The 16,187-nt window shown below is 36.5% G+C and overlaps 2 protein-coding genes across 5 annotated transcripts; one reads left to right on the forward strand and one right to left on the reverse strand.

Moving 5' to 3' along the window:
- The first annotated feature begins 1,900 nt into the window (after positions 1–1,900).
- pdyn (prodynorphin) lies at positions 1,901–4,232 on the forward strand. 3 transcript variants are annotated; one of them, XM_039652811.2, is made up of 3 exons: positions 1,901–2,059; positions 2,260–2,397; positions 3,367–4,232. In XM_039652811.2, the coding sequence occupies exons 2-3, from the start codon at positions 2,272–2,274 to the stop codon at positions 3,997–3,999; spliced, it is 759 nt and encodes a 252-aa protein (XP_039508745.2). In that variant the 5' UTR covers positions 1,901–2,059; positions 2,260–2,271; the 3' UTR covers positions 4,000–4,232. The 3 variants fall into 3 exon arrangements, with proteins under 3 accessions (XP_039508745.2, XP_039508746.2, XP_039508747.2); XM_039652812.2 differs by having other exon boundaries at positions 1,931–2,129; XM_039652813.2 differs by having other exon boundaries at positions 1,931–2,050.
- A 769-nt stretch (positions 4,233–5,001) lies between these two features.
- On the reverse strand, positions 5,002–13,669 carry gmeb2 (glucocorticoid modulatory element binding protein 2). 2 transcript variants are annotated; one of them, XM_039652810.2, is made up of 10 exons: positions 13,586–13,669; positions 12,972–13,140; positions 12,812–12,891; positions 11,458–11,582; positions 9,942–10,045; positions 9,452–9,609; positions 8,355–8,423; positions 8,139–8,276; positions 7,074–7,196; positions 5,002–6,034 (listed from the first exon to the last, which is right to left on the reverse strand). In XM_039652810.2, the coding sequence occupies exons 2-10, from the start codon at positions 13,103–13,105 to the stop codon at positions 5,451–5,453; spliced, it is 1,515 nt and encodes a 504-aa protein (XP_039508744.2). In that variant the 5' UTR covers positions 13,106–13,140; positions 13,586–13,669; the 3' UTR covers positions 5,002–5,450. The 2 variants fall into 2 exon arrangements, with proteins under 2 accessions (XP_039508744.2, XP_039508743.2); XM_039652809.2 differs by having other exon boundaries at positions 12,812–12,912.
- Positions 13,670–16,187: the final 2,518 nt, after the last annotated feature.

A 16,187-nucleotide genomic window follows, 5' to 3' on the forward strand; every position in this document is an offset into this window, starting at 1 on the left:
GTCTGAGCTGAATCATCCATCCATCCATTTCCCAAACCGCTGGTCCAATGTGGGTACAACGTAATATAATAAATAAATTTTCTCAGAAACGGAGACAACGATTTTAGAAACTGATTCGCTAGTTGGATTTCGCACGATATGAGAGACTCGGTCTTTGTCAGGTGACGTCACACTCGTGATACACGAAGTGCATTATGGGCGTAGCCACTATTTGTAAAGCATCTATGCTGGGGTATCCTGTTGTTGGAGAATTGTTTTTTTTTTTTCATTCTTTTTTTCAAACTAAACCATCCTTAACATGACACTATCATCCTCATCAATACAGCAAACCTATCTTTGCTGTTACTAACTTTACAGGATTTGTTTACAATCCAGAACAGTAACTTGGTGAAATGTCTGCGGGCTTTAAGAGATGTATAGTTTTTAAATTGTTCACTGGTATTGTTATATGCGCTTATACCATAAACAAGATAGTTGACAATGCCCAAGTATGAGGATGAGAAAGCAATGCGGAATCAGCACTTCAACTTACTGCAGTCAGCTAAGCTCATATGGATCTATGTTCTGAATGGATGAATTTCTCCAAATAACGGTACCATATTTATCAAGTTTGTTGTGGTAAGGCATTTTCTCCGTTTTCTTGTGCTTCTGCAGTTTTGTGAGTTATTTACTTGTTATTTCTACTCTCGTCTCTTCTATGCTCACAGTCAGTAGCGATACCTTAAAATGGCGCCGCGGTGACGTCACACACAACAAACCCAGGTGTCTGACAAAGACTGATACTCACCCTCAAAGTTGTCGATGTAGATTGAAATATATATATATATTTTTAAACAGCAAGTGTAATTTGCCACTATCTTCACCCTAATGCAAAAACGGCTTCTGACGCAGCACCGGATGTCGGCGGGTTGAGACCAATTAGAGTAACTAGCAAGTGAAGTTGATTTACTTATTGTAGAGTTAACGAAAGTTATCATCAGTGTTGTAATGTTGGAAGCGGATGTCATAACAAATGTCATCAGACTGGGAAGATTATAAAATGAGCGCTTCATTCATTAATCCATACGCCCTACCTTCATGCTGTGAAAATACAAACCGGAAGAGAGAACACAACGAGCGCAGCGCTAGAAAGGGGCGGAGCTACATAAGCTCGCAAAAGTAGGCTACTTTGCGTCATGATGGGACCATACAGCAAAAACATTGATGCATGCGATTATCTATCAAGATTTTATAGGCTTGCTTGCATATCACAAGCGTATTACAAAAACTTTAGTGTTTGACAATATTGCGATGCAGATTCCTTAGAAATGAGTCATATTCCGCAGCACTACAAGATTTACCGCAGTTGTAGCCACGTCTTTCCTTGAATTGCACAAACACACATTGAATGAATTTTGGAGTTCCATGAACAGAATGGTTTGTCAGGTTAATGGAGGACAAAGACTGATATCTGGTCATTTTCTGGTATATTATATTGCCGAAAGTGTGATTTCTGGCACTACAAATGTTTAGCAACGGACTTGCAAGGAAATTCAGACTAAGAGCTGCAGTCTTTGATAAGAGAACACAAGCTTGCAGCCTTGAACTAATTCAACTCAACAAGTTACCCATCCTTCTCCTCAAAAGTGGGTGTATTTATAATTCTCTGAAAAACTATGTAGCTAGCCTATTTTACCCATAAAATACTCTTAAGTGATTAAAACCAAGTAATATCCATGATAAAAAAACATTCATAGCAGTTTTGCACTTCATAGTAAGTTCATTATCATGGATAATGCCCATTATTTGTATTAGCCAAGCTATTGTTGATGTGACGTCATCACCGTGTGGGTTGGACCTGTCAATCAATTGGCTCGTTGTTCCCATTGGTCAGATAAACGTTCATACGGAGGGCTGTGTGGGCTGCGTGAATAAAAGTATGGAGACTGGGTTGAGTCCAAATAAGAGCCGTGGATGGATAAAGAGTGACTATTGAAGGACAGAACAAAGAAGTTTCATCCAGCTTCACCAAGTGATCGCCTTGACACTTGGACAACAAGAAGCTCTGCAGGTACTCAAGGTAACGCAGAAGATTTAGTGTTGGCACACGTGCCGATAACAGTGTACAAAAGGTTTTGGATATGAAACTGGTAAGGAAAAAGACTAAATAACATCAAACATCAGTGAATTCTTAAAAAAAAGTCCCTGAAGAGAAGATAAAGTGGACCATGTGAGGAAGATAGTGTCACTTGTTTCATGTTTTCTTCTCTCGCACCACAGGAATCCCAGTAAATGATGGAGTGGTATGTTTTGGTGTTGATGCTGAGCTTGCCAACCTTGAGTCAGGCAGATTGTTCAGCGCAATGCCTGAGATGCGCGCAACAGATCCCCGACCTGGACACTGCACTCAACCGCTTGGTAAGATCGCCCTCAGTTCTCCTCATTTTGAACCACTTATGACCAGATATACTTTGCATGCGCTTAATTTTGTGATAAATTTGATCCAAGAAGGGCAAACCCGATAGAAATGGATTAAAGTCGTTATTGGCTCTGTACTTGTACTGCACAGAAAAACAAAGTAAGCATCTAATCAGAAGTGCAGATAGTATGTAGCATTAAACAAAAACTTATAGAAAATTAAAGCAAAAATGGCAGTTTAATGGTAAAATTTGGTATAATGAGTTTTAAACAAAATCAAATAAATATTACGCATTTGTAAATTAACAAATAGAAATGTCTATCTGTAATAGAAACATTTCAAAACTGAAAATGCTCGATTCTTTTGTCAATTAAACTCACTGGGGCGCGCGCATTCAGCACCACGGAGAGCGCGACAATACCCTCGCTAGATTATAAACGAGAACGTGAGAAAACCTTCTTCATACTGATGAAAAAATTATAGATTTTGCGAGTACAGAAAGGATAGTTTGCACAATTAAAACAATTTATGCATAGTTTCTGATTTTAAAAAAAAGATATAGCCTAAATACCTTACGAAAATGAACCATGTTTTTTTTTTTACTAAAATGATCATTTTAGTTAACCACAAATTAAAAATGGGTTTGCTACACTAACCATAGTTTAACCATTGTATTTGTAGTAAAACTGTGGTAATACAAATTGTAATCAATTTGCCAAAAACATGGTAGGCTAAATGAAAAGTGTCTGGATCAAACCCAAGTTGTTTAATCTAACATATGGTTCTGTATATGGTTTTACAGACCGTGTGTATTGGTTTCTGAATTATGTGATGTTGTTATTTATTTTTTTTTTTTTAAGTAATAAAATGTTCTTTTTGGAAGATTGTAAAACCCTTTAGGTTCTATTACGGAACATTTATTTTCAAGAGTGGACAGAGTCAAGATTGTCCCACTTTTCTTTTTGCAGACTTGTACTTTAGAATGTGAAGGAGCAGTCCCATCTTCTGGTACACTAGACAGATGTGAGAAAGTGTTAAGGGAGCTCTCGGATGAATTAGCGGACCTCGACTCAGACGACGACGGCGAGCGAAGCGCGCTAAACGTAGAGGATCTCCAAGACAAGCCATACAACCTGGTCAAACGATACGGGGGATTCATCAAGAGGATCGATAAGAATAAAAATAAAATTTTCGCCTCACCCTGGAAGGAGAACGCCATTCTAAAAGGATTGTTCTTGAAGAAATACGGAGAATCCCTCTCGAAACTAAGCGAGCGAGACGTCCCGTCGTTTACGGAAGACGACGAGGGCGACGATATTACCGCGGAAAACGAAACGGGACTTTACGACAACGAAGTTCCTTTGAATGAAGTCAAACGTTACGGTGGGTTTCTTCGCAAATTCGGCCCTAAAAGAAGCGACTTGGTGGACAACACCAGCCGGCAGGTGTTACAGAAGCGATACGGTGGTTTTATGCGAAGAATTCGCCCGAAGTTGAGATGGGACAACCAAAAGCGGTATGGCGGTTTTTTACGGCGCCATTTTAAAATCTCCGTGCGCTCTGACGAAGAGCCCTCATCACACGAGGACTATGCTTTATAGGCTGTTGTATCATATATAACTCAATCAGAACTCATTTTGCCAATCAATCATCCATTATCAACCTGTCAATATTGCCCTCAGGACGTTTCAGTGACCGACCACTTGTTGTTTCCAGTGAACTTTATAACCCCATGTAAGCAATCAATAGCTACTGCAAATAATGCTTGTTTAAGGTGACCAATAAAGGGCAAGACCATTACCTGCTAACATTGTTCGGGTAATGTTTTGTGTGACTTTTTTCCCTCCAATTTAATTTTTTTGGAGCTGATTACAATAAATTAAACATGAAATTGCATTATGTTACTATACGATTTACTAAGATTTAACCCCTTTTTATTACAATAGAAACTAAAAGGATTGCTTATCTTTCAGGAATTGTCCATCTTAAAGGGATAGTTCACTCATAAATGAAAATTCTGTCATTTAGCCTACTCACCCTCATGTTGTTTAAAACGAGTTTCTTTCTTCTGATAAACACAAAAGAAGATATTTTAAAGAATGTTGATAATCAGACAGAGTTGATGGACCCTATTGACTTTTTTCCAACTATGGAAGTCATTTGGTGCCGTACAACTGATTAGTTACCAACATTCTACAAAATATCTTATTGTGTGTTTAATAAGTTTTAAACAACATGGGGGTGAGTAAATGGGGGAAAATATGGGTGAACTATCCCTTTAAAGTCAAATCTCACGGTGCAGAATGTTTAGATAAACAGCACCACCTGTTGGTCAAAAGTACAAGTTAAATACAACGCTTGAAAAAAGTAATGTAGCACTGTGAAGAAACACTCAATGATGCACAAAAAAAAGCACCACCAAGCTTAATACGAGTCTATGCTGATTATTTTGTGAAACCACTAAAACACATTGTTTTACTATGGTAAGTGGTCAAAAGACTGCAAAACAGTCCACCGTGGAATTCAGCTTATTTTATATTGATGGCCTATATGTAGAATTTGATCCTTGATATCACATTGTTGATTATAAGGTTAATTTGCTGTATTGTACAATCAATGTATATTTATTTTGAAAGACAAGATGGTGAATCAATTTTAAATAATGAATGAAAAGTCAGGTACAGATATACCATCATACTGAAGTACTCTCAGAAATCCTAATTATGAAACATCAATATGGAAAAAATGATGTGCACAGTATAAATATCAAAGCGAACACACATTATAACTACAAATCAGACACACTGGTCAAACTCAGAACTTTAAGGATTAGCATTTAAAATGTCCTTAAACAGTATACTCTGAATTTCACCACATTGAATGAAATCAAAATGCAATGCAATCAAAAGACTTTCATCACCAAACCATGGATGCTTTTGCAAAAAACGTAGCAAATTCCTCATTAAAAAGCAAAAAATTTCATACTCCGCTTTCAAATTATATGATACATTGACGTTACGTGCAAAAAAAAAAAAAACCTCTCAGGAGAATTTCACTCCTTCTGGTCATCCCTCTGTTCTGTCGCCGCGTCCGCTTGCGGCCCGACGGTCTCGACGACGGCAGTGTTTATGCTACTGACAGTACTAACGGGCACAGCGACTACAGTGTTGCCTGCAGCGCCCCCTACTGGTGCTCCCAGGTTCTGCAGCGTGGCTCCTCCTCCCATTGTGGGCAACGTGACCAGCTGAAACGGACTAACCACTTTGACAAACGTGTGTCCCGCGGAGCCCTGTGGCATGCCGGCAGCGCTCAGCACGGTCAGGTTGGAGCCGTCGGGATGCAGTTCGGCCCCCCCGGGTGACGTCAGCACCGTGTATCCGCCGATTAGCGGAGACTGAGTCTGAGCCGACAGGGGGATGCCGGTGAGCTGGGTGATGGGCAGGGTGAAGTGCGTGGACTGGGCGGGGGTCGGGGCCATGGTGGCGGGGCCCGAAACGGCACGGGTCAGGCGGGGGCGTTTGGCAGTGGGAGGCGAGGTTACGGGGGTCAAGGTCATCAGGACGTTGTTTAGGTGCTGAGATTTGCTCTTCAGCTCTTTGGCGCGTTTACGATGCTCGTCACACTGTTGCTCTAGGGCTGGAAATGCAAAGAGTTAAAAGTTACATCTTGCTTTGGGGATTTTTGTGATAAAAACTGTGATTTAAAAAAAATATATCTAAATTTGCTGTGCTTGTTTATAGGGCTCCACAATTTTGTGTAGCTATTAGGGCTGTGCAAAGATTAATTGTGATTAGTCGCATCCAAAATAAGTTAAAATAACTTTGTGTTTACTTTACATAATATATGTGTGTGTGCTGTGTATAATTATTTTGTATATATAAATACATATGCATGAATTATTTGCATGTAAATTCTGTACATATGTATATACATAACCTATATTATATATAAATATTTTATTTATGATTAACACATTTTCTTAAATTTACACAGCAGCACACACAAATATATTACGTAAACACAAACTTTTATTTTGGATGTGATTAATCGCCATTAATCTTTGCACAGCTCTAGAAGCTATATAATAATAATCATAGTCATTATTATTATTACTTTAATTATTATTACTAAATAAGAAATATTACTGTACTAGTATAACTTTTCACTGTAAAACAAATCCAGCATTTAAGAAAATAATATAATAATAATTTTATTTTACATCTTTTTTTTTTTTTTAACTTTAATTAAATTAATTAATTTTTATTTTGCCCAAAAGCTTCTTCTTAAAGTTTGGGAAGATTCGCATAACAGTGCATGTATTTATTTCATTTATATATTTATTTAAGTTCCATTTTCAAATGGGTTGAGTATTATGTGCATTGCCTTGAGTGTACGTTTCCTTTTAATACTCGTTTGTTTATTTAATTTGTTTCTTCAGTTTGAAATATATATTTTTTACTCATTCATCCATGATTCATTCATTTATTCATTCAATTAAGTTGCAGCCGTCACAATTTAATAATCATATTCGATTCAATTTCATATTATTCATGCAGCCCTAGTGCTTATTAATGTTTAAAAACCCGATGCTGCCACCACACTGCTTGTGCACAAAATAAACCCAAAATGTGTGGTTGGATATGGAAACACACACACACACACAAAAGGTACTGACCCACTAAGCTGCGTGTGTACTGCTCCCTACAGCGGTCCATCTGGCTCTTGTGACTGGACAGAACTTTCTTCACCAGGTCCAACATCCCAAAGTTCTGGACGATATTGTTGAGTAGAGCGGCATCTATTGGCAGATTCATATAATGAACAATATCCAATCAGTCTGAAGTCTAACAGAACACGTGTGTCATCTAATCTACAGCATTCTGAATCACAAAATAAACAGACATGGAATATATTTACATACATGTCCTGCTTCAGTTAAAGCATTATATTCAAATATATATTCATATATGTAATCTGTTCTTTTACTTACTACAAACATTAAACAAGAATATATATATATATATATATATCACAGTTATCATTAACTTAACTATGAAACATTTATATTATATAACTTAAATAAATATTTATATTTATACTACACTTGTCTTATTTCAGCTAATTTTAAATAATAAACTAAATCTTAATAAAAAGCTATTTGACACAAAAAACTATGACAAAAACATGACAAAACACACAACAAAATGCCTAAATATTTAACTAGAATTAACTCTAGATGTGATGTTTAACATGACGCGTGTTCTTGCATTTATTTTTTTAATGATTTTATATGTAAAGCACTTTGGTTCAACCATGGTTGTGTTTTAATAGTGCTGTGTAAATAAATAAAAGAAAGAAAGAATTAAAATGAAAACAGAAAATAGCATCTTCAGCTTTATTAGCATAATCTGATGCAATATATTCTAAAAGATTGAAAATATATACAAATATTATATTAAAATAGTTCTTTATTTTATTAAAAACTAATAATAACTATTATATAGATTATTATACCATTTTAACATATAATAATTAATGTGACATTTCATATTAATAATGTGATTAATTTATTTTATATATATACATATGTGCATGTATAATAAAAGTATTATAAGATCATGAAAAACAAATTCAGTTTAGTGTGTCGAAACTTTTGACCAGTGGTGCACACAGGGAAATGAATGTAAGCGTGCTCAAACTGATTGTTTAGCATGAACAGGTTTAGTGAAATAGCTCTGACCTTTGACCTGCAGTGGCGGGTCTTGGATTCGCTCCTCGAGGCCCTTGAGGATCTCCTGGATCTCTCTCTCCAGGTCCTCCATGACTTCCTCCAACAGCCCAGCATCCCTCAGTCCTCTCCAGAAGGTCATGGTGTCCTCTGACATGGAAAGAACGGCCGGTGAAAGAGTTAAACCAGTGAACTACACAGATCGTCTCAAACGTCAGACACCCTCACCTCCTATAGCCGTGACCCATTCGGTGCTGTCGTCAGCATCTGTGGAGAACGAAGCTGAACATCCATTCACTGAAACACCAATAGAAATGACAAGCAATTAACATTATTATTCAAAGTAATCACATGATGATAGATCAATTCATTTGCGAGAATTACCCCCAAACGATCTTTCAAAGCCATTTTTTTGTGTTTGATGAAAAATACATTGAATAGACATTTAAAAAAGTGGAAAAATTACTTTTTTTTAGACAAAAATATTATACAAATTTGGATTCTGATTTGTCAGCCGATATATCGGTTATCGGCTTTCAAATATAAAAAATGATCGGTTATCGGTATCAGCCATAACATAATTATATGTTAAAATTGTATAATAATTAAATAATCTATATAATAGTTATTATTAGTTTTTAAGAAAATAAATAAATATTTAACATAATATTTGTATATATTTTCAACCTTTCAGAATATATTGCATCAGATTATGCTAATAAAGCTGAAGATACTATTTTCTGTTTTCATTTTAATTCTTTCTTTCTTTCTTTTATTTATTTACATAGCACTATTAAAACACAACCATGGTTGAACCAAAGTGCTTTACATATAAATCATTAAAAAAAAAAATTCAATTTTTTATTATTCAATTTTTTAAATTATTATTATTCAAAGTAATCACATGATGATAGATCTATTAATTTGCGAGAATTACCCCCAAAAGATCTTTCAAAGCCATTTTTGTGTTTCATGAAAAATACATTGAACAGACATTACAAAAAGTGGAAAAATTACTTTTTTTTTTTAAGACAAAAATATTGTATTCTGATTTATCAGCCAATATATAGGTTATCGGCTTTCAAATATAAAAAATGATCGGTTATCGGTATCAGCCATAACGTTCATATCGGTGCATCCCTATTCGTAACTATACATTATATCATTAATCATTTTAATGTGTTCTTTTTTCTATAATTAATCAAACCAAATGAAGGTGTTGCACATTATCCCGGCTCAAACGATTAATGGCACTATCATTCTGAAGAGCAAACATATGTGAAAGTCTCCACATAAACTATTGAACGTGACTGTGTTGGTACTACCGTCCACTGAGGCGGGGGTCGCAGGAGCCGTGTCGGTGGACTGCTGGCTGCTGAGAGACACTCGTGACCCCACCAGGTCAATCTTGGTACTGCGGCAGGTGTTCGAACACAGTCTGGAGTGCTGATAAAAGTCCAGCTCTCCTGAATCCATGATCTTCCTGTAAGAAGAACCAGCTGAACAACACTTCCTTCATCTTCAACAATATGAGGAAGACTGGAACTTAAAAACACAATGTCACCATTTACTGCTTTAATATGCGTAACTCATCTTATTGTGAACAGTTCTTCAATGTAAAAAATCTTTACTGTCATTCACTTTTGATTAATTTAACACATCCTTGCAGAAGAAAAGATTAGTGAGATAGAAAAAAAAAAGAAGAAAAGTGTTTGTGCTTTATATTTCACCATATACTAATATAAAAACATCCAGAGCTGGAATGTACAGTATGTCTAGTTGATCTTCTTTTTCTGCCCACTCAGTGCCACAAACCTTAACATGGTCCCATTGAGGCGAATGGCTCTCTTCCAGTCCTTCAGCGTGGATTTTCCCGCTATATAGACGAACTCCTTCGGACTGATGAGAAGATCGTTCAGCTGGAGCACAGCAAGCCGTTCAGCACAGACAGTTATATATCAAATCAAGCACATGTGAAATGTCCAACAGATTAAATTAAAGACTTTTAAAGGAGTAGTTAGCTTTAAAAAAAACTATTGCTGATAATTTACTCACCCCCATGTCATCCAAGATATCCATATCATTCTTTCTTCAGTCGAAAAGAAATTAAGGTTTTTGATGAAAATATTCCAGGATTTTTCTCTTCATTGGGAACCAAACGGTTCAAGGTCCAAATGAGAGTTTCAGTGCGGCTTCAAAGGGCTTTAAACGATTCCAGACGATGAATAAGGGTCTTTTCAAGCGAAACGATAAGTCATTTCAATAATAAGTAAAAAAAAGTTTACGTTTTAGAAGCACAAATGCTCGCCTTGCTCTGTTCTGTGATGAGCGTTCGTGACTCTCCTGTTCGAACTCCTTCATCAAAATGAACAAATCTTTTTTCGAGTCATTTGGTTGATTCAACGAACTAAAGGAACGAAATGACTCCAAAAAGCTTGATAAGACCCTTATTCATCGTCTGGAATCGTTTAAAGCCCTTTGAATCTGCATTGAAACTGTCTTTTGGACCTTGAACCGTTTGGACCCCATTGAAGTCCATTATATGGAGAAAATCCTGGAATGTTTTCATCAAAAACCTTAATTTCTTTTCGACTGAAGAAAGAAAGACATGGATATCTTGGATGACATGGGGGTGAGTAAATTATCAGCAAAAGTTTTTTTTAAAGTGAACTACATTGAAGTTTTAGCAATTTTGCTGTATAGACCATTTCACAGGTGTAAACAACACTGGTCCAGAAGCACTTCCTGTTTCAGTTTGTAACTTACAGATCTCATATCTTACAGATCTCACATCTTAAAGATGTTTGTTTAACTTTTTGATTCAGTTTTAAATGTTCTGTTGGTTGTATTTTATCCCAGCTTTTATGTAGCGTTAAAAAACTGAAACAGGAAGTGCTTCTGGACCAGTGTTGTTTACATCTTGTGAAATGGTCTATATTATAGGCTGTATTATTTTTATTGCTTAAAATATGTCATTATAGTTCTCAGTCATTTTTATTACAGTTTTAGAACATAAAAATAAGCGAAATGAAAATAAGAAATCTTGCCTTGGCAACTACTAGCTGAAATAAAATATGTTTTTATTTATTTTATTTTATAGCCATGACTAGCACTGCAAACATAATAATAGTGATAATTTAAACGTAGCAATAGCATTATTTTCTTTTTTTAAATTTTTGAAGGAAATGAATGCATTAGCTAAAAACAGAAAAATATATATGACTAATTGTGTTTGTTTAATTATCTGAATTGATAGACATAAGCCTAAAGGTAATGAGAAACATAAGTTTGAAGTGTTTTAAAATAGACCGCATCATCATCGTGTCTTTACCTGCACACATTTGATGTTGATCCCGGGACACACAAACTTCTTCCACACCAGGTTGGCTTTGCTGTCTCCACAGGTTATCGGGTAGAGAATATCACCCTCCACATCTGTATCGTCAGATATCTTCACTGTGTAAATATGAACATGGCATGTCTATAGTTACGCCAAATAAAATATGATATATTGTGCAGGGTCATAATATTGTTAACTAAAAAACATTTAAAAACACCTTTATTCCTTGAAATAAAATTAACAAAGTTTTAGCACTAGTTGCAGCTAGGCAACATTTCTTATTTTTCGTTTTAAGTTAAAACAAATTCTTAAAGTTTCCCTATTATGCTTTTTCATGTTTTACCTTTCATGCAGTGTGTAACACAGCTGTTGGTGGATGTAAAAGTTCTGCAAAGTGCATGACAAATAAAATTGTCTGCTGAAAAAAGAATCGATTCTGAACTGCTGAAACGAGTCGTCTGTAAATCCAGCCTCACTTCCTGTTACAAACCTACGTAACAATGCAACGAAATTTCCATAATGCCATCATATGGTCTTCATGCGATACTTTGATTCACACTCGAATTGATTCAGGTAATGGTTGTTTGGTTTCTGACATGTACTGTAAACGGTCGACCAATCACAACAGACTGGGCCATCTGACCAATCAGAGCAGAGTAGACCAATCACAACAGACTGGGCCATCTGACCAATCAGAGCAGAGTAGACCAATCACAACAGCCTGGGCCATCTGACCAATCAGAGCAGAGTAGACCAATCACAACAGACTGAGTCATCTGACCAATCAGAGCAGAGTAGACCAATCACAACAGACTAGGCAATTTGACCAATCAGAGTAGAGTAGACCAATCACAACAGACTGAGTCATCTGACCAATCAGAGCAGAGTAGACCAATCACAACAGACTGGGCAATTTGACCAATCAGAGCAGAGTAGACCAATCACAACAGACCGGGTCATCTGACCAATCAGAGCAGAGTAGACCAATCACAACAGACTGGGCAATTTGACCAATCAGAGCAGAGTAGACCAATCACAACAGACCGGGTCATCTGACCAATCAGAGCAGAGTAGACCAATCACAACAGACTGAGTCATCTGACCAATCAGAGTAGAGTAGTCTAGTAGAAAGGCGGGGTTTAGAGAGACTAAATCTACAAACGAACCGTTTCAGACTCTTTGAGAAGTGAGGCGAAGTGAATTATTGTTATTATTATAAGTATTTTTGACCTTTGCTTTGATACATGCAAACCTGTTGTAGGAAAAAACGAGGAACCTTAAAAAAAATAATAGGGGCACATTAATAAAAACTATAGCCTATTTAAAAATAACACTAATTTCATACCCAGCACAGTGTCCTTGGGCAGAGAGAGAGTGGTGCTGGACTCGGCCTCGGACTCCACGGATTGCTCCATAATGTTTTCCCTGTGCAGGACAAGACAAAAGCTGAAGTGAGAGATTGAAAGAAGTGCATGATTGGAGTCACAACAGAATGAAACGCTCACTCAGACTGTTCCGGGTCAGAAGCCACCAGTATATTCTTCTCCTCATCGCCAGATGAAGTCTGACCCGCGGTGTCAGGGGTCGTGACCACCACCACCTCCTCCATGTGGACGTTCACCTCAGAGGACGAGGCCATGAGGTCATCAGCATCTGACAGCTGTCAATCAGCATCTGATGGGTGTGGGAAGGAAAATGGCCTTTTTAATTAGAATCATGGTTTAACTATAATACCTTCATATAAAGCATATAACAACTCATTTGAATACAATGGTAGTCATTGTGGTAAACATTCAGTAATGATTTCTACATTACTATACCTTTGTATTCAAAGGTAAATCAGTGATATCATCAGTGATAAAAACATGATGCTAAACGTTAATACCATGGTATAGTTTGTTAGTGTGATCAGTAATTGCATTTCTTATCAATGATTAATTATAAAAATCCTGTTCATAGGCTTGAACGAACGGATTAAATATGTTTTGAGGTTTATCGCTCAATGTTTACGCTTCGCCCAAATTGACTTCATTAAATACGATAAAAACAGCGATAAATACGTGCGTATGTAGAGGAAAAATGCGCAATTCAAATAATAATGTATAAATCGAAACGTTACCCGCAAGAGTTTGAATCCGTTCGTGTTTAGGAAGCGCTGGACAGGCAGACTCCACTGCGCATGCGCGATGATGACGTCACAAGGGCGTAGAAAACAGTAGAAATCAAAATGGATAGATGGAAGTTTGCGTGAAACTGGGGTGAGTGATACGATGGGCGGGGTTAGTTAAAACACAATTCCTTTAGGTAAAATAGCTGCTTTGTATTTAATCTAATAGCTATTATACCTTCTCAGTATCATAATTCGCTTTTAATTCATTGCCAAAGAAGCACCGTTACTTTTCGGAGGATTCGGCTTTATTAGCCTCAATGCGCCGCCTTGTGTAAAGTTCATAGTCTCATGGTAAAGTATCGGTAAGGAACATTGGAAAAAAATAAAATAAAAGATTAAAAAAACTGGATTCTAATTTGCATACAACGCTTGCTGAGTTACTGTTTTACCCTTGCTATTCAGCTTTTATTCATTTTACTTTTCCATTTCCATTTATGTATTTCACAGATGCTTTAAAAACTAAGTAAGTTAGTTGTGCATCCATTTTTTGCATATATGTTCTGGGTCACAGACAAATCAACGTGGTTTATTATCATTTATTTCTGAATAAATTAATATCTGAATAAATTAATATCAGTACTGGTAATGAAACTTGTACAAACATGTTTGAATTAAAAGAATATGAATAGTCAGACTGAATACTCTTCAATTATTATTGGGAGGCAACATAAATGAGCCAAAATATGATATTTATTTGTTGAGTAGCATTGGTCAGTTTCAGGATTTGTCACATGCCGTGTTGGAAATTTGATACGGTTTGTACTAATAGGAGGAATGTTTCTTCTCTGCTTTCCTTCTTAGTTCAGCATTTAATTTTAGGCTATATTAACATAGCTAATAGACAAACCATATACGTTCAGAAGAATAGATTCCGACTGATTAGTCACGTGGAAAAGCAAGTGTTTTTAAGATGAACACAAAGACACCACCCCCCCTCCCCCCTCCAGTTGGTAGAACCGCCACAGTGCAGCACAAGTCTGATATAGGCGGAAAAAAAAATAAATAAAAAGTACATCATAATTGTGTGCTTGGGTGCAATGGTGAGACTTAAAGTTTTGTAATCAGGCTCTCAAAAATTATATAAAAATTTAGATTTAGATTTATCAATATATCGGTTATTGGATTTCAAATATAGAATTATCGGTATCAGCCAAAATGTTCATATCAGTTTATCTCTAATAAAAAGTTACCAGGTCTATTAAAGTCGTGTAAATGTTCTTAATGAGAAATTTACCGTAACGTGATCTTTTTGTTTATTTGTTGATGTGTTCAGATCAGGAATGTGGGGGTGAAATAGGCGTGTTCATCGGATACATAGAGTCCCCCAACTATCCTGGAAACTACCCAGCCAATGTAGAGTGTGTCTGGACCATCAACCCTCCACACAAACGCAAGATTTTGATCGTGGTCCCGGAGATCTTCCTCCCATTCGAGGATCATGAGGAAGAACTGTACGTTTTTGTGCATTTCCAGGGTTAGCCTTTATAGAGTGCATTAGTGCCTGCACACTTTCCCTGTGGCGTTGGTTACGGAAGTATTTTTTCCATTTATTTTTCCCATAGAGATTTTAAAAGTGTTTGTAAACGCATTATAAGCAAAGATCCAAACCAACCGACCAACCATTTGTCGATCGGAAAGATGTTTTTGCTGTCCTTCCTGCAGGATTCAGCATTCGTCACTTACTCCTTGCTCTGATTGGTTGTAGCTCTATCCAATTGAGTGCAGAGGCATTTTATTTCCTGGTTCGGTTGAAACACACCCCATAATCACAACCCAATAAACACATTCTGGCTAAAATCTGAGAATGATGACATCAGGCTAAGAGCATATATCATCGATTAACAACCTCAGACCTCAGAGTTGGTCTGTCTTCAAAAGTGTATACGTTATCATTAAAAATCAATTCCCCTATGAGTTGCTACTTGCTGAACTCAACTGTTGTACTCTATATCAAGTGTCAAAAAAGTTGACCTACTGTATCATTCAGAAACGGACATCAAAAATCTCAACAAGGGTGACAATCAACAAATGCGACGCCGTGTTTTGAGCCTTTAATCAGATCTTGAGAGAATGAATGTCTTTTATCTTCTGAGGCTGGAAGTCAGTTGTGGTGCTTGTGTTTCTGCCCATCTTTTTAACCCGTTTTCTTCTTTTACACCAGGGTTACACTAGAACAACTTATGAACTTAACCAATTTAACCACATCATACTGGGGTATTAGATCCACTGAGACCCACGCAGGATGAGCACATTAACTAACATAATCTAACAATGAGCAATACATCTAGTGCATTATTCATTCATATTCGTTAAAGTAATTGACAAAATTTCATTTATTTATTGTTCAGCTCAGGTCCATTAAATAATGTACGAACATGTACGACTGATCAAATTTGAATAAATGTTGAAGTTAAGATTAATACATGCTTTAAAATATTTGTTTATTGTTAGTTATTTATATGTTAACTAATATAACAAATGGAACCTTTTTGTGAAGCGTCATCACAACATGTGTTGCTTTGAGCCCATTTTGCGCTGATTAAATAACCAA

The sequence above is a fragment of the Pimephales promelas genome, chromosome 20 (assembly GCF_988280905.1).
Source record: "Pimephales promelas chromosome 20, fPimPro1.hap1.1, whole genome shotgun sequence".
NCBI lineage: Eukaryota > Metazoa > Chordata > Actinopteri > Cypriniformes > Leuciscidae > Pimephales > Pimephales promelas.